This window comes from Ursus maritimus, unplaced genomic scaffold, assembly GCF_017311325.1.
Source record: "Ursus maritimus isolate PB19 unplaced genomic scaffold, ASM1731132v1 scaffold_23, whole genome shotgun sequence".
Classification (NCBI taxonomy): domain Eukaryota; kingdom Metazoa; phylum Chordata; class Mammalia; order Carnivora; family Ursidae; genus Ursus; species Ursus maritimus.
Genome location: NW_024424786.1, coordinates 6,455,320 through 6,472,499, shown reverse-complemented (window position 1 = coordinate 6,472,499; position 17,180 = coordinate 6,455,320). Strand labels below are relative to the sequence as shown.

The 17,180-nt window shown below is 54.0% G+C and overlaps 1 protein-coding gene across 1 annotated transcript; it reads right to left on the bottom strand.

Moving 5' to 3' along the window:
* Nucleotides 1–14,371: 14,371 nt before the first annotated feature.
* On the bottom strand, nucleotides 14,372–16,077 carry LOC103679405 (myoblast determination protein 1). Its single transcript, XM_008708931.2, has 3 exons — nucleotides 15,448–16,077; nucleotides 14,895–14,973; nucleotides 14,372–14,622 (listed from the first exon to the last, which is right to left on the bottom strand). The coding sequence occupies exons 1-3, from the start codon at nucleotides 16,075–16,077 to the stop codon at nucleotides 14,372–14,374; spliced, it is 960 nt and encodes a 319-aa protein (XP_008707153.2).
* Nucleotides 16,078–17,180: the final 1,103 nt, after the last annotated feature.

The following is a 17,180-nucleotide window of genomic DNA, read 5'->3' as shown; positions in this document are numbered from 1 at the left end:
CCATAAAGATTCCCCCTTTACCGGCTCTTCACAGCAGCCTGTGGTTGCCCCCTGGGGAGGGGTGGTCTGTCTCAAGCAACAGACCAGGCCAAGCCCTCCTCTATAGGCCCTGACTGGCCCCCGATGCCTTTTACCTGGGAGGAAGGAAGGGCTCCCAGCTTCCCTCCCCACACCAACATCTAAAGGGCAGTTCACACCTTCCCAGTGCACATCTGCAAAGACACAAATACACAGGCACTCCCGCGCACTCAAACATACACACATGTCCACTCATTCCCACTAATAATTTACCCACCCAAATAGACACCACCATACTTACATAAATATGCACACACAATCTACTCATACACACAAACACCCATTTGTACTCACTCATGTGTTAAATTTGTGAATACAGACACAGACCTTACACACCTACAAAACTAGTCACCCTAGAAGAGCAACCTCTCTTATCCTCCCTCTTATACACGTTCTTCTATGTACACACACACACACACACACACACACACACACACACACACACTCCTTTCAGTCCTAACTCTCTAGGCGCCAGTTCTAGAATCCACCCCCGCCCCAGGGAGGCCGAGGACCCTGCCTTCCGCAGCCGGCTCTTCTGGCGGATAGGTTGCCACTTACCCGCGCGTAGCGGGAGGAGTAGGGGTCCTCGAAGAGCGCCCAGATGCGCGGCTGCCAGCGGCGCCAGAAGCCGCCTGGCCGGCCGTCCGGGGAGTCGCTAAGCGCCAGGCGCTTGGTCATCTCCAGCTCGTCCTCACCGTCGCCTGAGTCGCCGGGGCCGTCGGCGTCCGCGTCGTCGGCGCTGTTGTCAAGAGGTGCTCCGCCAAAGCTATCGAGCGCCTCCTCTGCGTCGCGATGCTGGCGGTAAGTCATCCAGCAGCAGGGCTCCACGTCGGTCTCGTCGATGCCCCAGAAGGCCAGCTCCTCCTCATAGAGTGGCCCGCACACGTCGGCGGGGCAGTGCAGCTTGCCAGTGCGGTAGTAGTTCAGGATGTGCGCGAAGACGCCTGGGTGGCGATCGAAAAAGAACTCGTCGGCGCGCGGGTCATAGTCGAAATGGCTGTGGGCGTCGGGCTCCGCCAGCCAGGCGAGCCGCGTGCCGGGCAGCGTGCGCAGTGTCGAGCGGTACGTCTGGTGGCGCGTGCCGCCCACGTTGATCACGATGCGCTCGCTCTCGTCCCCTTGGCCCATCGCGGCGCCCCCTTAGGCATGGCGCGGCCCAGCGACACCCATGGGAGCGGCCGCCAGGGGGAGTTGGCGCCGGGGAGGGGGGCGCGGGGCCTCCTCCCCCCTCCCCCCAGCCGTCGGGGGGTACAGAGGATGGTGGCTCTGGCCACCCCAAGAGCGACCCAAGCCCCTCGGGGCGCTTTCTGCAGGGTGCGGGTCCAGGGGAGTGTGCGCGGGATCCCAGGGGTCTCTAGGCGCCAGATGTGGGGAGGGAGCTGGTCCGGCTGCGGAGGAGGCAGAGGAGGAAAGAAGGGAGGAAGAAAGGGAGGGAGGAAGGGAGGGAGAGGGACGGCGCTCAGCGGCGAGCCCCGGGAGGAGGGAAGAGAGGGTTGGGGGGCCGGGCTCCCGTCCCCATCTCAGCGGGAAAATGAAGAAATTGACACAAAGCTTTTTTGGGGGAAGGTCAGCTGCTCCAAAGGCCGGACAGATAGATCAGCCCCCGGAAGGGGGAGGGGAGGAGAGGGGGCCGGGAAATTCGCGCTCTGCTGTGCGGTGGTCGCCGCAGCGCGCTCTCGGCGCTGGGGAGATGGATGACCGTTGCCTTCCTCCCTGCGTGGCCCGGCTGCAGCTTGGGGCGCAGGGCGGGCTCCGGCCCCCTCCCTCTCTCCTTGCCTGGCTGCCTGCTCCCCCCGGCGGCGGGCGCGCCTGCCTGCCCGCCCGCCCTCCTCGCTCCTTCTCCCCGCCTCTTGGAGGAGATGGCGGGCCCCCTGGGCAGGGGCACCCGGGGCGCTGCTCGGTGCGGCGGCCGCGGAGCGCTGCGCTCGGTGCGCGCTCCGCCTTGAGCTAGGCTTCCGTGGGGCTACGCTCCGGCTCCGGCGGCGGTGCTGAAGGGACAGCTCCCGGGCTGTGGCGGAGCTGCGCGGGGCCGGGCACGGGTTCTCCGGGCTGGGTTCGGTCTGCGAGGCCGGTGGGCACTGGCTCCGGTGCCTCTGCGCCCCGTGCTTCGCGCCCAGCTTCGGGCAGGCGGTTGAAGGTGCGGGTCAAGGCGAGGGGGCTGCGGCGGTCGCGACCGGGAGGCGGGGGTGGCGGGTCAAGGCGCGGCGAGGCGAGGCCGGCGAAGCCGGCGAGGCCGGGGAGGCGAGGCGCGGAGCGGCCGCCGCCGCCGCGACGCTGCTGCCGCCCGGGCTGCTGCTAGGCTCGCTTGCTCGCTCGCGCGGTCCGCGTCCAGCCCGCCGCTCTCCGGACACAAGCACACGGCGCGCGCAGCCGCACTCGCCCCCGGAGGGAGGCGCCGCGCTGGGTCCTAAAAAGCCCCGATTCCGCGCCCCCCTCCCAGCCAGGCGCGGAGCCGGCCTCCCTCAACCCCGGCGCTGGGGGCGCCCGCCCCGCTAGGCTCCTGCTGCTACTGGGGGACCCGCCGACGCTCCACCCTGGGGGAGCGCCACTCGATGGGCGGGGGCTCCGGGAGACGTCTAGGCCTGCGCCCCCCGGGTCAGACTGAGGTTAGAAGGGCGTCGGCATCCGTTCCTCTCCTTCCAAACGACAGACTATCTGATCCCCTAGTGAAATGCGACGCCCCACCGCTATCAGAGACACCTTGACCTGGACCAGTATTGGCGGCCCCAAGCAACCTTTAATACCGACCTTTTCTGCGGAACCTGGAACCCCCGTGATCCTGTCATAGGTCCCTCTTGAATGGACTCCAAAATAACATCCTCCAAACACACAACGCCCAACGCTGCCCTCTAAGCCCTCCTAACATCCCAATAATCCTGGAACCGTATGATTGCCTTCTGACCCCTTGCTCTCCTTGGGCCCTTCCTAACACCAGGCTGACCCTAGTCTTCCATTGAGGGCCACGGGCTCTGCTACACTGATGCCGGCTCACTGACCCTCCCACACTAGCTCTGGATCCCTAGGTGGGGATCCCTTATGAAAAAGGTATTCTGCCCTTAGAGGTCAGAAGGAGCAACTGCTCCTAGTGGTCCTGAACATTGGCATCCCCCCTCTCCGCGTTGGGCTTCAGCCTCCCTGGGCAGTAAGCTGGTGTTGTGCTGGGGGAGCTGGATGGGAGCAGCTCTGGCTGTGACTCTCACAGCTTCACAGTTGATCTTGGGGATGGGGGTTACAGTTTGGGCCTCCAAGCCTTTCTGGCCTATGTTTGCTGTCAGTGCCTCAGTTTACTCAATCACTCTTTTACTCCTTCCTTGTTCCATACACTGTCCCAGGCACAAGGGCACAACACATCTTGCCCTCCAGGGGCTCCCAGGCTTTTGGGGAAGAGGGCAGGTGGGCCTGAGCAGGGCTGGGGAGGTCAGGCGAAGCTCCAGGGTTGGCTGCACCAGAAAAGAGGCTTATTGATCCCAGCCCAGCCCAATCGAACACAAGGCTGCCTGGGCAAAGGGCGATTTAATTAAGAAGACAGGAGGCTCTTATTTACCTGTTGGCACTTGCTAACTGTGCAGACAGCTGTCCCTCTACATTGACCTGCAGACACGGCTGTGAGCCTGGGGACAAAGCCGTGCCTTAGACCTCTCTCTCCTCACTTGGTCAGGGAAATCCCAGCCCAGGGAAAGGTTTGGAGGAGTGGAGAAGGCTGGAAAGGGCAAGGGGCAGAGCATGACATGAGTGATGAGAAAAGGACAAGGGCGGAAACAGAGAGAGGCAGAGTTAGGACAGAAACAGGGGCAGAGATAGAGGCAAAGAGAGGGCCGTAGTCTGGGGCTAGGATGGCACCTTCTCCCTCCAGAGATTGATTTAAACAGGAATTGTTTCCCCTTCAATCTCAGAGTAATGCAGGCATGAGAGTGCTTTTGAATGTCTCTCTCACCAGGACCGGTGTGATTCCCATCCCCTAACCAGGAGGAGGCCTGACCTGGTGCAGCTCAGCCTCACCCAAATTCAGATTCCCCAGGACACAGGCTCTCAGAAGCTCTGTCCCAATCCAAGGAGGGATAAAACAGAGAAATGGGGAAACCCCAGGAAGAAGAGGAAAAGGTGGACACAGAGAAATGAACACACACGCACACAGACACACACAGAGACACACACGCATGTACACACAGGCACACACAGGCACACATTTGTCTGGGAGATATCAAGATGGGGAGAGACCATAAAGAGACCTTTCCAAACCTTCTCTTCCTTCCAGCCAGATGTCCAACCCCTCTTCTCTCTCAGAAAGCCTTCGGTGTTTCTGCCAGCCATAGAGGCCCAGGATTCCCCCTCTTCCCTCTCCTGCAGGAAGGACCACATTGGATCAGAGTATCGCTCCCCAGCCTCCACTATAGCTCATCTCTTTCCCCTAAATGGACTATCAGCTCCTCCAGGGCTGCTGCTCATCTGCTTTCCTCCACAGTGCCCAGAACACAGCACCTCCTCGTTCAGGGCTAGATGATTTGAGAAAGGCCAAGAGAGGACCTAGGATCCTAGCATCCCAGTGTCAGAGGCCAGGAGAGTCTGGAGCCCTGAACCAAGGCTGTGTCAGGGGGAAGGTCATACCCAGGATCTCTCAGGGAGTCAGTGAAGAGCCCACTCAGGCCACTACCCCGTGGTGAGCCACAAAAGGAAGCTAAAGAGTACCCCATGTGGTGGACAGGTGGAGAGATGGAGAGAAGGAGAGAGGCTGCTAGTAGGGGGAAGGTTAATGATTAGGAGCCCTGGTCAGGCCTGGCCCTGGAGGATGTACCAGAAAAAGAGAGTCAGGTGAGGGTTGGAGTGAGGGGAAATGTGAAAAGGTCTGCTACACCCTAAAATCCCCTACATGGCAAGCGGAGAAGGCTTGGAGAGAAGAGCTTCCCAGGGGACAGGGGAGCTGTCCCTGAGGTGCCCCACACTGTCCCACTTTAGGATTCTCACCTTGATCCTTGATGGCAATTCCCAGCCCAGGCCCCAAAGAATGCCCCCCCCCCATCCTAAGCAGGGACATAAAAGTCCCTTCTCTCACTTCCTTTTCACACTGTGAAAGGCTGGCATTTGCAGAAGCCCAGAAAAACTGAGGGCAACACAGAAAGAGAGAAAAAAAGCCCCCAGAGAAATGGGGGTGGGGGGAGGATTGCTGCCTGAGCCTTGGCTTCTTGCCCACAACCATTAACCATAGCCCCTCAGGCCAGCCAAGACCCTCACCCCTTTCCACTTGAGCAGTACCCCCCTTATTCATAGCCATCTGTCCCCTCCCTTGCAGAGGAAGGCTTGTGGTCCCATGCCAGGAGGTCATTGGGATCAGTGGCTGGTGAGAAGAGGGGGCAATGAACTACCAGTGGGCTGGTGCTGTTCAGTGGTCAAGAACATAGACTCTAGGGCCTGGCTGCCTGTATTCAAATCCCAGCTCCATCATTGAATTAGCTATGACCTTGGGCAAGTTATTCAACTTCTCTGCCTCGGCTTCTTTATTGTTGGATAGGAATAATAATAAGCCCTCTATCCTTTAACACCTCAGCTTTGGGATTTCTCTTTTCTGAGTGGAAGGGAGGGTGTGCAGGGTTTCCACAAGCTGTGTGGTGAATGTCTCCAGGAGGAGCTGGGGCTGAGAGCAGACTAGAAAAAGGTGAAGGGAGTCCTGAAGCCAAGTTTGGCCTATGTTCTCACACTTGGCACTTGTAAGCCTAAGATCTGGTCCTGCTAGGCTCTGGAACTGGCCCAAGTCCAGCCGCTGGGCCTTTGTCCAGCTTGGCACATCCTCTATGCTGCTCTCCAAGGCCCAGAGCCTTAGCATTCCCAGTGGGTTGGGGTGCCATCTTGTGGCCACATCTGGAAACTAACCTACACTGGGCACAAACCGAGCAGGCTTTGGGGGTGACACACCATAAGCAATGAAACCACCTGGAACCTCCTGCCCTGACCAAAACCCCTCCCTCCAGTGGACAGGGGAGACTGTGGGAACTTGGTGACCATTGCTGTTGGGTCTGTGGCTTGACCACTGACCCTGGTACCAAACCTGGGAATGGGGTAGGGTGTACAGCTCTTTCTTCCTGTGAACCAACGCCCCCCTCCCCGGTGAGTGGAGCCCAGATCTCTTAGGCCAGGAGAAGTCTTGAAAGGAGCCATGGTCAAGAATGCCCCCAGGGGAAGTGCTAGACCAGGTTTCTCAACCTTGGCACCATTGACCTTTTGGACCAGATAATCCTTTGTTGTGGGGGCTGTCCTGTGCATTGCGGAATGTTTAGCAGCACCCCTGGCCTCTACCAATCGGATGTCACTAGAGCCCCTTCCCCAGTCATAACAATCAAGAAGGTCTACAGACACTGCCAACAGTCCTTTGGGGGGTAAGATTTCCCCTGGTTGAGAGAACCACACATCCAGACAGATTTGGTTACAAATCTCATTTGCTGCTTATTAACGACTGTAAGCTATTCACTTTTCCTCTCTAGGCTTCTGTTTTTTCATCTGTATAAAGAAAATAGCATTTTGTGAGGATTGAATGAGATAGTGTCTCTCATTTAACTTCCTCTCCTTCCCTTTTCCCCCTTCCCAACCATTCCGAACCCTCTGTGACCTGCTCTGACCCCACGTCTCTCTCATGGGCTCCTGCCAGTCCTCAGCAACGTCCATCAGTCCCCTCAGTGTCAGTGTGGCCCCAGGGGGCAGAGTGTCAGTCCTCCCTAGGCTTGGCTCTGGGGAAGATGAGGCTTCGACACCTCTCGTGCCGGTTGAGTGAAGTGGGGAGGTAGGAAATGATGAAGGCTGCCGTGAAGGATGCATGTGGATGCGCAGAGACGCTGACGTGTAGGGAGGGCGGGTGGGAGCAGGCACTTCTGTAAGAGTGTTCCCAGAAGGACTGGGCAGAGGCCACTGAATTCTCTGTCTGGAAGCACCTTGAAGATGTGTGGCTACTCCAAGGGCTGCAATGCCTTTGCTCGGAGTCTTGTGGGTTCTCCTGGCAAACACCTGTGTGTGAGGCAGGCTGCAGGTAAGCCCGGTTGCCAGTGTATAGTGGCGGGTCCAGGTTGTGTGAGGCCTGACTTTAGATATTTGGGGGGTTAAACTTCTTTAAAAAAGAAAGGAAAGTTAGGCACAAATGTGAATATGTATGTAGACTTAAACATCAGGAACAAATGTAAATTTTAGAAAGCTGACAAATACTACAAACCTTTAAAAATCCAGAAAAAAATGGCTTAGTATTTTACTAACTGCCTGACACAGCAACATAAGCCTTTTGAATAGGTTATATTTACTTGGAAGCCAACAAAAACAGTTGCAACTTTTTTTTTTTTTTGCAATTACAGAAGGATGTTCAGTTTATTAAGACTGCATCAAAGATGACTGGAAATGAAAATATCACCATCCTCCCATATAAGTGTTTTTTTCTGTGCACCAACACTCAAGAACCTGCCTTAAATTTCCGTGCCAACTTACAGCTCCCATATTGTGGCTCCTTAGAATACCGCCAAGACAGGGCTACTTAAAGATACATTCATGAAATGCAGGGGACCCAGAATAGCCACAACGATCTTGAAGAAGAACAAAGCTGGAGGACTCACACTTCCTCATTTCAAAACTTACTACAAAGCTACAGTAGTCAACACTGTGTGGTACTGGCATGAGGATAGACACGTAGATCAGTGGAATAGAACTGAGAGCCCAGAAATAAACCCATGCAGTTAACAAGAGTGCCGAGAAAGTTCAAAGGGGAATGGGGGAAAGAATAGCCCTTTCAACAAAAGGTGCTGGGACAACTGGATATCTACATGCAAAAAAAAAAAAAAAAAAGAAGTTGGATCCCTTCTTTACACCATATAGAAAAATCAACTAAAATTAGATGAAATATCTAAATGTAGGAGCTAAAGCTATAATACTCTTACTTGGCTTAGGTTATGGTTTTTTAGACATAATGCCCAAAACACGAGCGACAGCAACAAAAAATATAGATAAATTGGACTCCATGAAAATAAAAAAAAAAGTTGTGCTTCAAAGGACAATATCAGGAATGTGAAAAGACAAACTGTAGAATGAGAAAAAAACATCTGCAAGTCACATATCTGGTAAGAGTCTAGTATCTAGAATATATAGAGAGCTCTCAAAACTCAACAGTAAAAAGATAAATAAATAACCTAAGTTTAAGATGGGCAGAGGATTTGAATAGACATTTCCCCAAAGAAGAAATACAAATGGCCAATAAGCACAAGAAAAGATACTCAACATCATTAGTCATTAGGGAAATGCAAATCAAAACTACAATGAGATACCACTTTACACCCACTAGGAGGGCTAGAATAAAAAGACAAACAGTAATAGTGTTGTCGATGATGCAGAGAAATTGGAACCCTGATACATTGCTGATGGGAATGCAAAATGGTGCAGCTGCTTTGGGGAAGACGTTGGCAGTTCCTCAAAAATTTAAACATAGAGTTATGATATACCCAGCAATTTCATTTTTAGGTATATACCCAAGAGAATTAAAAGCATATGTTTACACAAAAACGTGTACTTGAATGTTCATAACAGTATTATTCATAATAGCTAAAAATGGAAACAACCACATACCTATCAACTGATGAATGGATAAACAAAATGCAATGTATCCATACAACGCGCTATTCTCCAGCTAGAGGAATGACGTCCCGATCCATGCTACAGCATGGATGAAGCTTGAAAACACTATGCCAAGGGAAAGGAGTCATACACAAAAAGCCACACAGTGTGTGATTCCACTCATGAAATGTCCAGAATAGTCACATCCATAGAGACAGAAAATAATTCATGGTTGCCAGGGGATTGGGGGAGGAGGGAGAACAGGGGGTGACTGCAAATGGGTAAGAGTTTCTTTTGGGCAACTGTTCTGGATTAGACAGTAGTGGTGACGTTGCACAGCATAGTGATTATAGCAGAAACCACTGAATTCGACACTTTAAAAGGCTGAATTTTATGGTATGTGAAATATATCTCAATAAAATTTGGGAAAAGTAAAGAAGGATCTGTAAACCAGGTTACAAATGATTTGCTTATGCTGAGAAAAATCTCAGTTTGTCATGGGCCCCGTTCTCTTATCTGTAAAAGACCGACTTCATTATCTTTGTCTTTCTCTGAAATGCTTTAAGCAGATTACTAAAGAATTTCAGAATTGGTACATACCTTTTAAATTCACTAATCCAGTGATCCAGACGGGTTAAGTCACATTCCCAAATGCCAGAGCCTGGCTGCTAGTGGCATAGCCAGGCTGAGAGGGCAGGAATTACGTATTGACATCCTCTAGGACTCACTTACCCCTGCTCCTGGGAAGGCTCTGCCTGAATTAAAACTTGCTGTTAAATGTCTAAAAAAAAAATTAACTATATGAAAGCAACCCTGTATAATATAAACACTAATATTACACAACCTCACATTTTCATGTGTTTCCTTTGATCATAGTGAGTTGTGTGCAGATGTTTTAAGTGTTTCATAGATTAGAAAACACCGAGCTAGAATCAGCTAGCCCTTCAACATTGGCACCTCCTCGTCTCCTCAGCCTTCTGCCTCCCTCTTTTCTTCTGGCCTTTGTTCAGTCTTGCCCACTCTTTTCTACCGTAGCAGGCCGCGTATTCTTTAATTGCTTCTTCACGTGACCGTGGTTTTATAATATCATTTTCTATACGGAGAATTGAGAGGTCATTCGGAGAGTTTAGTCTTTCCTTCAGTGTGGTGATCAAGACTTGTTTTGTATCACTCATAATTTAGGGAAGCTTTTTTTCGGGCTCAGCACTGTCTTGGAAACGTCCTGTACAATTTTAGGATTGGTGTCAAATTTGGGGGAAACTCTATCAAGTCTGTTTCATTTGTGGGCTGTAAGAGTTCAAGGTTTTTTGAGTTTTCTTCTGTGGTGATTATTTTTAAATTTTTTTAAGTTGACAGTGTTCATTCAAAGATTGGTTGATGTCGAGGTCTTGTGATTTTACTCCGTCGATGTCAGTATTTCGTTAAGCAAAAGAGGTAAAGTCTCTTTCCAATGTGTTCATATAATTTACTCTTCATTGACTGGATTATCCAACAATGCAGGAGTCTTTTTAATAATTCCATTCAAAAGTTACCTCTTTCTTCTGATAAGTCGCTTTATGGTATGATCTAAAGATATTTTGGGTACAACTGTCTTTTCAATTCAGATCATTTTAATTTATTTCATTGTTCATTATTATTGCTTCTGTTTTCTATTCTATTTATTTAAAACATATTCCACCAAACCGAAACAAAATGTATACCTTTAGATTGGACACGCCCATAAACGCTACCTTCCAGAAGGGGGAAATCAGAGTAGAAAGGGACAATGGTCATAACTAATTGGCTAAAATAGTTTACCCTGGCAAATTAAGAAGGAGACTGGACCAGGGCCTTAGAAGGGGCTCATGCAAGGGACCTAAGCTTAAACTTTGTTGCCTTCAAGATGCATCAGCCCTTGGTCTTACGCTGTGGGTTCACGTGCGCCGTTGTATGAGCACGCGTGTGTAGACATGGGCCGTGTTTCCTTAGATCCAGCCCAGGTGAAAATGGCTCCAAGAAAAAGGGTCATTTCAGCTACGTTGCAAATGGAGTTGGCCTCAGCTAGCTGCTCCTCTCACCCCCAAAATCCAGGGGACTGAGGTGAGAGGTGGGCCAGGAGGGGACCTCAAACCCCGCCATCCATGGAATGATGCAATCTCCAGCTGCTCCCCTCCCTCCTGACTTTCTCTCAGTCTTCTTTTTTCCCGTGTGGCGGTACAAGGTAAGGTAGCTAAGAGTGCCGTCCCTAAAGCCTCTCTGCCTGGGTTCAAATCCTGACTCAGGACTTAAGCTAGTCCAATGAGGGTTCTTCTCTGGGAATTTTCAAACTGGAGTTTAATGGTGAGCTCCAAGGTTATCCCTGAATTGCTGGAGAAAACCAATACGGACTCAGAGAGAGTAAACTAAATAGAGGCAAGCAAGGGAAAGGTGGGAGGATAAGAGGGGCTCCAGGCTCCAGTCCCAGCTGTCAAAGCTCATGGATGTTGTGGTGCCTGTAGTGCTGCTTCCATATAAGGACTGTCACCTGTTCTTCTAACACACCCTCAGGGGGTGAAGTTATTTTGAACTGGGTTTCTATCACTTATAACCGGAAGTGTCCTAGACTAAATCTCTCCCCATACCTGCTTCTTATTCTTCTGATGTCTCCATCTCTGTGATGGCATTACCGTCCACTCTGAACCAAACCAGAGCCTGAGTCAGCCTTGGCTCCCCCTTTCCCCTCATGTCCTTAGGGCATCCATACATAAGGCTCTGTGAACAGTTGTGCCTGTTGTTCACTGAACAAATGCACCTGGCTAAGAAAGTCAGTGGGGGCTGAAGTCCAGCCTGCTCTCTGCTTGCCTAGCTATGAACCCTGGTGTAGAGCAGCGTCCTCAGGAAAGAAGGGACACCTTTTTCCAATTGCACACTACCTCCTGAGCCCTCTTCATATGTGTAGTTGGTTTCCTCAGTGCAGAAACTCTGCATCCTCCTTTCTGCATCTTCTTATACCCCATTATCATCTCTCATTGCACCCTTTACCTTTCCTACAATATTCCTCACCATTTATTCACTTGTTTCTTTGTCTAATGGCCATTTCCCCAGTGGATTTTAAGCTGTGTGAGGGTAAGAACTGTGCCCTTGAGGTTCTCCACTGTACTGTCAGCACCTACACTTTATCTGGCACAACTGTCTCCACTCCTGTGCTTTCTCTCACATCCCAGTCCCAGCCTCAGTTCAGGCCATGTCATGTCTCCTCTGAGCAGCCCTCATGGCCTCCTGACAAGTCTTCCTGTCTCAAGTCTTGTTCCCTCCTATCCATTTTGCCGGCCCAGACTGGCTTTTCTAAATACAGATGTCTTTGTACCCTTCCACCAGTTAGATTCCTCAATGGCTCCCTACTGCCCTCAGGATAAATTCCAAATGAGGTCCCTTGGAGACCTGCCTCTGCCTTTTCCCTGTCTCAACTCTGGCCTCTCCCTGTGAGCACTTTCGGTTCCATGAAGGCACAAGTTTACTTTCTGTCACTTTGGGGTCTTCATATCTGCTGTTTCCTCAGCTTGGAGTATCCTTCTTTGACTCCCCTTTCGTGACCAACTCCTTCAAGATTCTTACTAGAGGCTACCTGCTTGTCTCTACTTTCTGTTCCTACTCTGTTCCTCTACCACATCCACCCTCATTTAACACTTAATTCATTGTGATGTAACCAGCTGCTAAGAGAGCCAATATCCCCAAATGTCTCGGTGTTTCCCATGGTCAGGAACTGTCCACTGGTCTCTGTTTTCACCCAGCATAGGACCTGGCAACTATTGAATGAATGAATTCATAAATGAGCCCTCAAAGGATCTCAAAGGAGTGTAAAGAACCCCAAGGTGCATCTGGGGAAGCAGCCAGAAGAAAAGCTGAGGATTCTTAGTAATGGAGTAGCTCTAAGTAGCTCTTCAGGGACCCTGTGTTGGGGACAGCAGAGGCTCTCCTCAGAGCAGAGAGCGGAGGTCCTTCTTGCTGGCAACATGTCTTGCCTGCCGTCCTCAGGGTCATCCCACCTGGCGAGCAGCGCCTTTGAGAGTGGGCCTGTAAGGTTTTCAGGAAAAAAGTGTCTGCAAGGGTGAGATGTAGGAGACGTTGAGGTCCTGGTGACAAACGTATGTATGTACGGGGTTGGGCTTGGGGTGGGAACGGGGAGGAACTTGTGCCAGACCATCCTTCCAGGGGTGCCTTCCCAGCTGTGCGTGTACGTGCACACGTGCGTGGGTCTGTGGGCATTGTGTTGTCTTTTCTTGTTTCTCAAGACACAGTTCAAATGGCACCTCTTCTGGGAAGCCCTCTCCAGCACCCTGACTAAATCAATGTCCCCTCCTCTGCTCTCAGAGCGTTTATAGCCAAACCTGAGATGATGCAGGTTTGCACTGCCCTGACAGGGCCAAGATGCTCTAAGTGCTGGCTTCCTGGCTGGTAGAGACGTCTGTGCCTGTCTGGCCTTCTATGCGGTCCCCTTAAGATCGCTCCTATCACTGAGAGCCTGTAAGGGCCATATAGCTTACTTCGCCCCTTCACACTCATTTAGTTTTTCCTTATAATGCTATGAGCACCATATCACATTCTCTGTTCCCATGAGGCTTCCAAGTGGCACCTAGAGCTACGAGTTTCCAGTGATCCTTCTGGACACCACACCTAGGTTCACTCAGTGTGTATGGTGGGGCGTGATTCTCAACTTTGCACTCACTTTAGAATCACTTGGGGAGCTCTTGAAAAATGCCAATACCTGGCCCCGGATATCAGGGGCAGATATATTAAATCAGAATCTCTGGCGAGTGGGGCAGGCATGGATCTTTTTTTCCACTACTCATCCTGACATAAGAACCACTGACCTACATGTGGTGCTGGGTCAGGGGACCTCCCCCAAGTACAGGAGACAAACGCACCCCTCCCTTTCTAGCCCCGCCCCAGGCTCCTTTCTTGCAATCCGTCTTCCGCCTACAGGGGTCGCTGCGGTACAGCTGGCCCAAGTTTTTGGGTTTTCCTCCCTTCCTAGCCCCATTCCCAGGGACAGTCGGAGCCACCGTGGTATAAATTAGCGTCTTTATTTCGAACACCCGAGCGAGCGCCTGCGGCTCGCCCACCTGCCGTATAAACGTACAAAGTCCCTGTCGCACCGCACACCATGCCTCAGAGATAAATACAGCCCTAGGGGCTCCTGCTCTGGCAAAGCAACTCTTATTTACAGGAATAGATTACAAAAGTATTACAAAAAGTGGTCCTGAACTGGGGGAGGGGGTGGGGTGGTTACTGTTAACACTTGCGACACGCGGAACGCGAGCGCGCCCCGCAGGCGCTGGGGAAGAGCAAAGTCGCCAGGGCGCTGGGAGGGAGAGGCCACGCCCCCTTCAGCAGCACTGGTGTCCGGAGGCGGGGCTTAGATCTGCGCGGGTCCCACCCCGCCTAGGGAAGGGCGGAAAGAAAGAAGGGTCTGGCCCCTCACGGATCAGCTCTGGCCCAAGGAGGAACACCTAAAGGCCATCGCAACGAGTCTCAGGGAAGGGTGTTGCGTGGAAAAGGACTGTGTCCTTACTGTGGAGTGCGGGAGTGGAAACACACATCAGTTCTCCCTCCTCTCCCAACTCGGGAGGGGTCGCTTTTAAAGCGCGGTTGGGAGTGGGGGTTGGCATTTAAGCGCATTCTTTTGGGCGCGAGGGACTCTAGGGGCACCATCCCTCGGGCGCGCGGGCAGCGGAGCCCTCCCATGCGGCTGCCCACCCCCTCAGAGCACCTGGTAGATCGGGTTGGGGTTTGCGCCCGCTGGGCACTGCGGGGCGGCGTCTGGGGAAAGGGTCGGGGCGCCGCGCTCGACCTCGCTCTGGGCGGCCTCCTCTTGTGGGCCGGGAGACGACTCCGGCGGCGCATCCGCCAGGAGAAGCGCGGGCGCGGTGGGGCTCTCGGTGGAGATGCGCTCCACGATGCTGGACAGGCAGTCGAGGCTCGACACCGCAGAACTCTTCCCGGCCCTGGGTTCTGCGCGGGGAGGGTTAGGTTAGTATGCAGTTGAACGGTGTAGTCTCCCACCTACGGGCTCAGTGCTTTGGGGCAGACAGGAAACTGAAGGCCTGCTGGAGTCCAAGAGGACCCAGAGAGTACGGACCAAAAAGGGAGGGAGCTGCACGCTTAGCATTTCATTCCCTGTACGGTCTCCCAGGATCTGGGGCGGGAGTGGGGGGCGTTCCTAGATAGAGGGAAGCCAGGGCAGCTTAAAGTGGGTAACGTGGGAAGGAGGCGCGAATACGCACCGCTGGGCGCCTCGCTGTAGTAGGTGCCATCGTAGCAGTTCCGCCGCCGGGAACCGCTCGGGGGGCCGCTGTAGTCCATCTGCGAACGGCAAAGGCGACCGAGTCAGGCTCGGGGACCGCGTGGGGCCAGAGCATCACTCCCTGTAGCCACCCCCTCCAACTCCCCAAGTCTCAGCCACGAGTTCTGGGCCCTGGTTGGGGGGTAGAGGCGAACAGGAGCTGTCTGCAGCCTCCCGGGCCCACTAGAGGGTGGACGGTCGCCTAGGAGCGTAAGTCTGCATTTTGTAAATAGGGATAAGTGGAGAAAAGCAGATCTTCATGTCGCTGCAGCAGAGCCCTAGAAGCGCCCCCAAAAGGGTGGCTCACATTTGTCCCGTGAGCCCCCAAGGCACCAGGCCACCCCAGTGACAGCTGCTTAGGACACCGGGGTCCACTCGCGGGAAGGTTCCCAGCCCAAACCTCCCTCTGGAGGGCCAGCTCCCCGCCCTCGGAAACACGTCCCAGATATACCAAAAGCTGCCCTCACTTCTCTAGCTGGGGGTCCCGGCCTTACCATGCCGTCGGAGCAGTTGGAGCGCGGGCTGGACGCGTCTGAGTCGCCGCTGTAGTGTTCGCCGCCTCGGCCTGGGGGCAGCGGGCCAGGCGCGTAGAAGGCAGCGGCGGCACCAGGGGGCGCGGCGTCCTGGTCGCGCAGCAGCGCCTGCAGGCCTTCGATGTAGCGAATCGCATTGCGCAGGATCTCCACCTTGGGCAGCCGCTGGTTCGGGTTGCTGGACGTGCAGCGCTTGAGCGTCTCGAAAGCTTCGTTGACTTTGCTCAGGCGGCGCCGCTCGCGCATGGTGGCGGCCTTGCGGCGGTCGGCGTTAGTGGTCTTGCGCTTGCACGCTTTGCAGGCCCACAGCAGACAGCGGCCAGCCTGGTGGTGCCCGCTGGGAGCGCGCACATGCTCGTCCTCGCGCGCGCCTGGCGCTGGGTGCACGGCCGCAGGGAAGTGCGAGTGTTCCTCGGGCTTCAGGAGCGCGCCCACGTGCACAAGGCGCGGGTCCAGGTCCTCGAAGAATCGCAGGTCGGAGGAGTCGAAACACGGGTCATCATAGAAATCGTCCGCGGAGGCAAAGTTGCAGAGGGAGCCGTCGGGGCCAGTCAAGTCTACGTCTCGGAGCGGCGGCGACAGCAGCTCCATATCCCGGCAGGAGGTGGCGCAGTCCTGGCTTCGGCCGGGGTTGCCCGAAACTTTCTGCCTCTCCGCAGTCCTGGTCGTGCGATAGTAAAGTACCAGGGATCTGAATGTACACCCCACTTTCTCCCCCGTCCGCCCGGTCCTGGCCGGCCTGATGGGCGCTGAGGAAAGCGGCGGCAGCGCCCCGGGGCTTTCCCACCCCTATCTTCACGCGAGGCGCCCGGGGCTATTTATCCGGTAGTAGCTTAAGGGCCCCAGAGCGGGAGCGGGCGGCTGGGGGCGGGGGCGCCCGAGGCCAATAGAAACAAGGTGGGGAGGAGCTTGGGATCCCCAGCGTGGCCGCTGGGGCAAGAGACTGGCCAGCCCCCTACCCCTCGATCCCCGCGCGCGCGCGCTCCGGCCCCTCCCTAGGCTGGGAGGGAGGCAGAGGCTGGCAGCCCAACGCGGCTGCACTTGGCTCCGGGGCACACTCGCTCCAAACCTCTCCAGCACCGTACTCGTCCTGTGCCCTCGGGAAATGTTGGCCTCGCGAGCTCAACTCCAAGCTGACTTTGGGTCTCCCTCTGTCCTCTGATTTGTGGGGGACCTAGCTGCAGGGTAGGAGTAGAAAACAGATCTCGAGAGATTTAGAGAGAGACCCATGGCAATAGGACAGAGATATACTAAGAGCTGAGATGGTGAAACAGTGAGAGATACAGCCAAGAGACAAGAGAGCAGAAAGCTAGAATCAGAGGCAGAGAAATCTGCAACAAGAATTACAGTCTAAGTGGGCGAACCTGAAGCAAACTGGACGTGGCGGCCGGGTCACCTGGCCAGTTCCTACCCGGGAGTCGCTCAGAGGGCGAGGGCCCAGCCCACCTTCCCTGGACGTTTAGAAACGCAGCCGCATCTATGCAGAAGAGGAGGATGGCTGCTAAAGCTTCTCGCCCATCTCTCCAAGCCCACGTTCTGCCCCGGCCTGGAGGGAGGGAAGCGAACTCCTGTCTAACTCGACCTGCGTGTGTCTGCAGCGGAGTGTCCTGTGCGGGTCTGGGTGGAAATGTGTCTTCTGCTGGGAAGAAAACTGCTCTGGTTTTCCATCCTTGTGCACAGCGCTGCACCCGGGA

Bases quoted from the DNA above. Each gene is read 5' to 3' on its own strand.
- LOC103679405 (XM_008708931.2), bottom strand. From the start codon at position 16,077: ATGGAGCTGCTGTCGCCGCCGCTCCGAGACGTAGACTTGACTGGCCCC. The intron at 14,974-15,447 runs GTAAGGCCGGGA...TGCCGTTCGCAG, and splicing joins CCAACTGCTCCGACGGCATG to ATGGACTACAGCGGCCCCCC. The intron at 14,623-14,894 runs GTGCGTATTCGC...CTCCCCGCGCAG, and splicing joins CTACAGCGAGGCGCCCAGCG to AACCCAGGGCCGGGAAGAGT.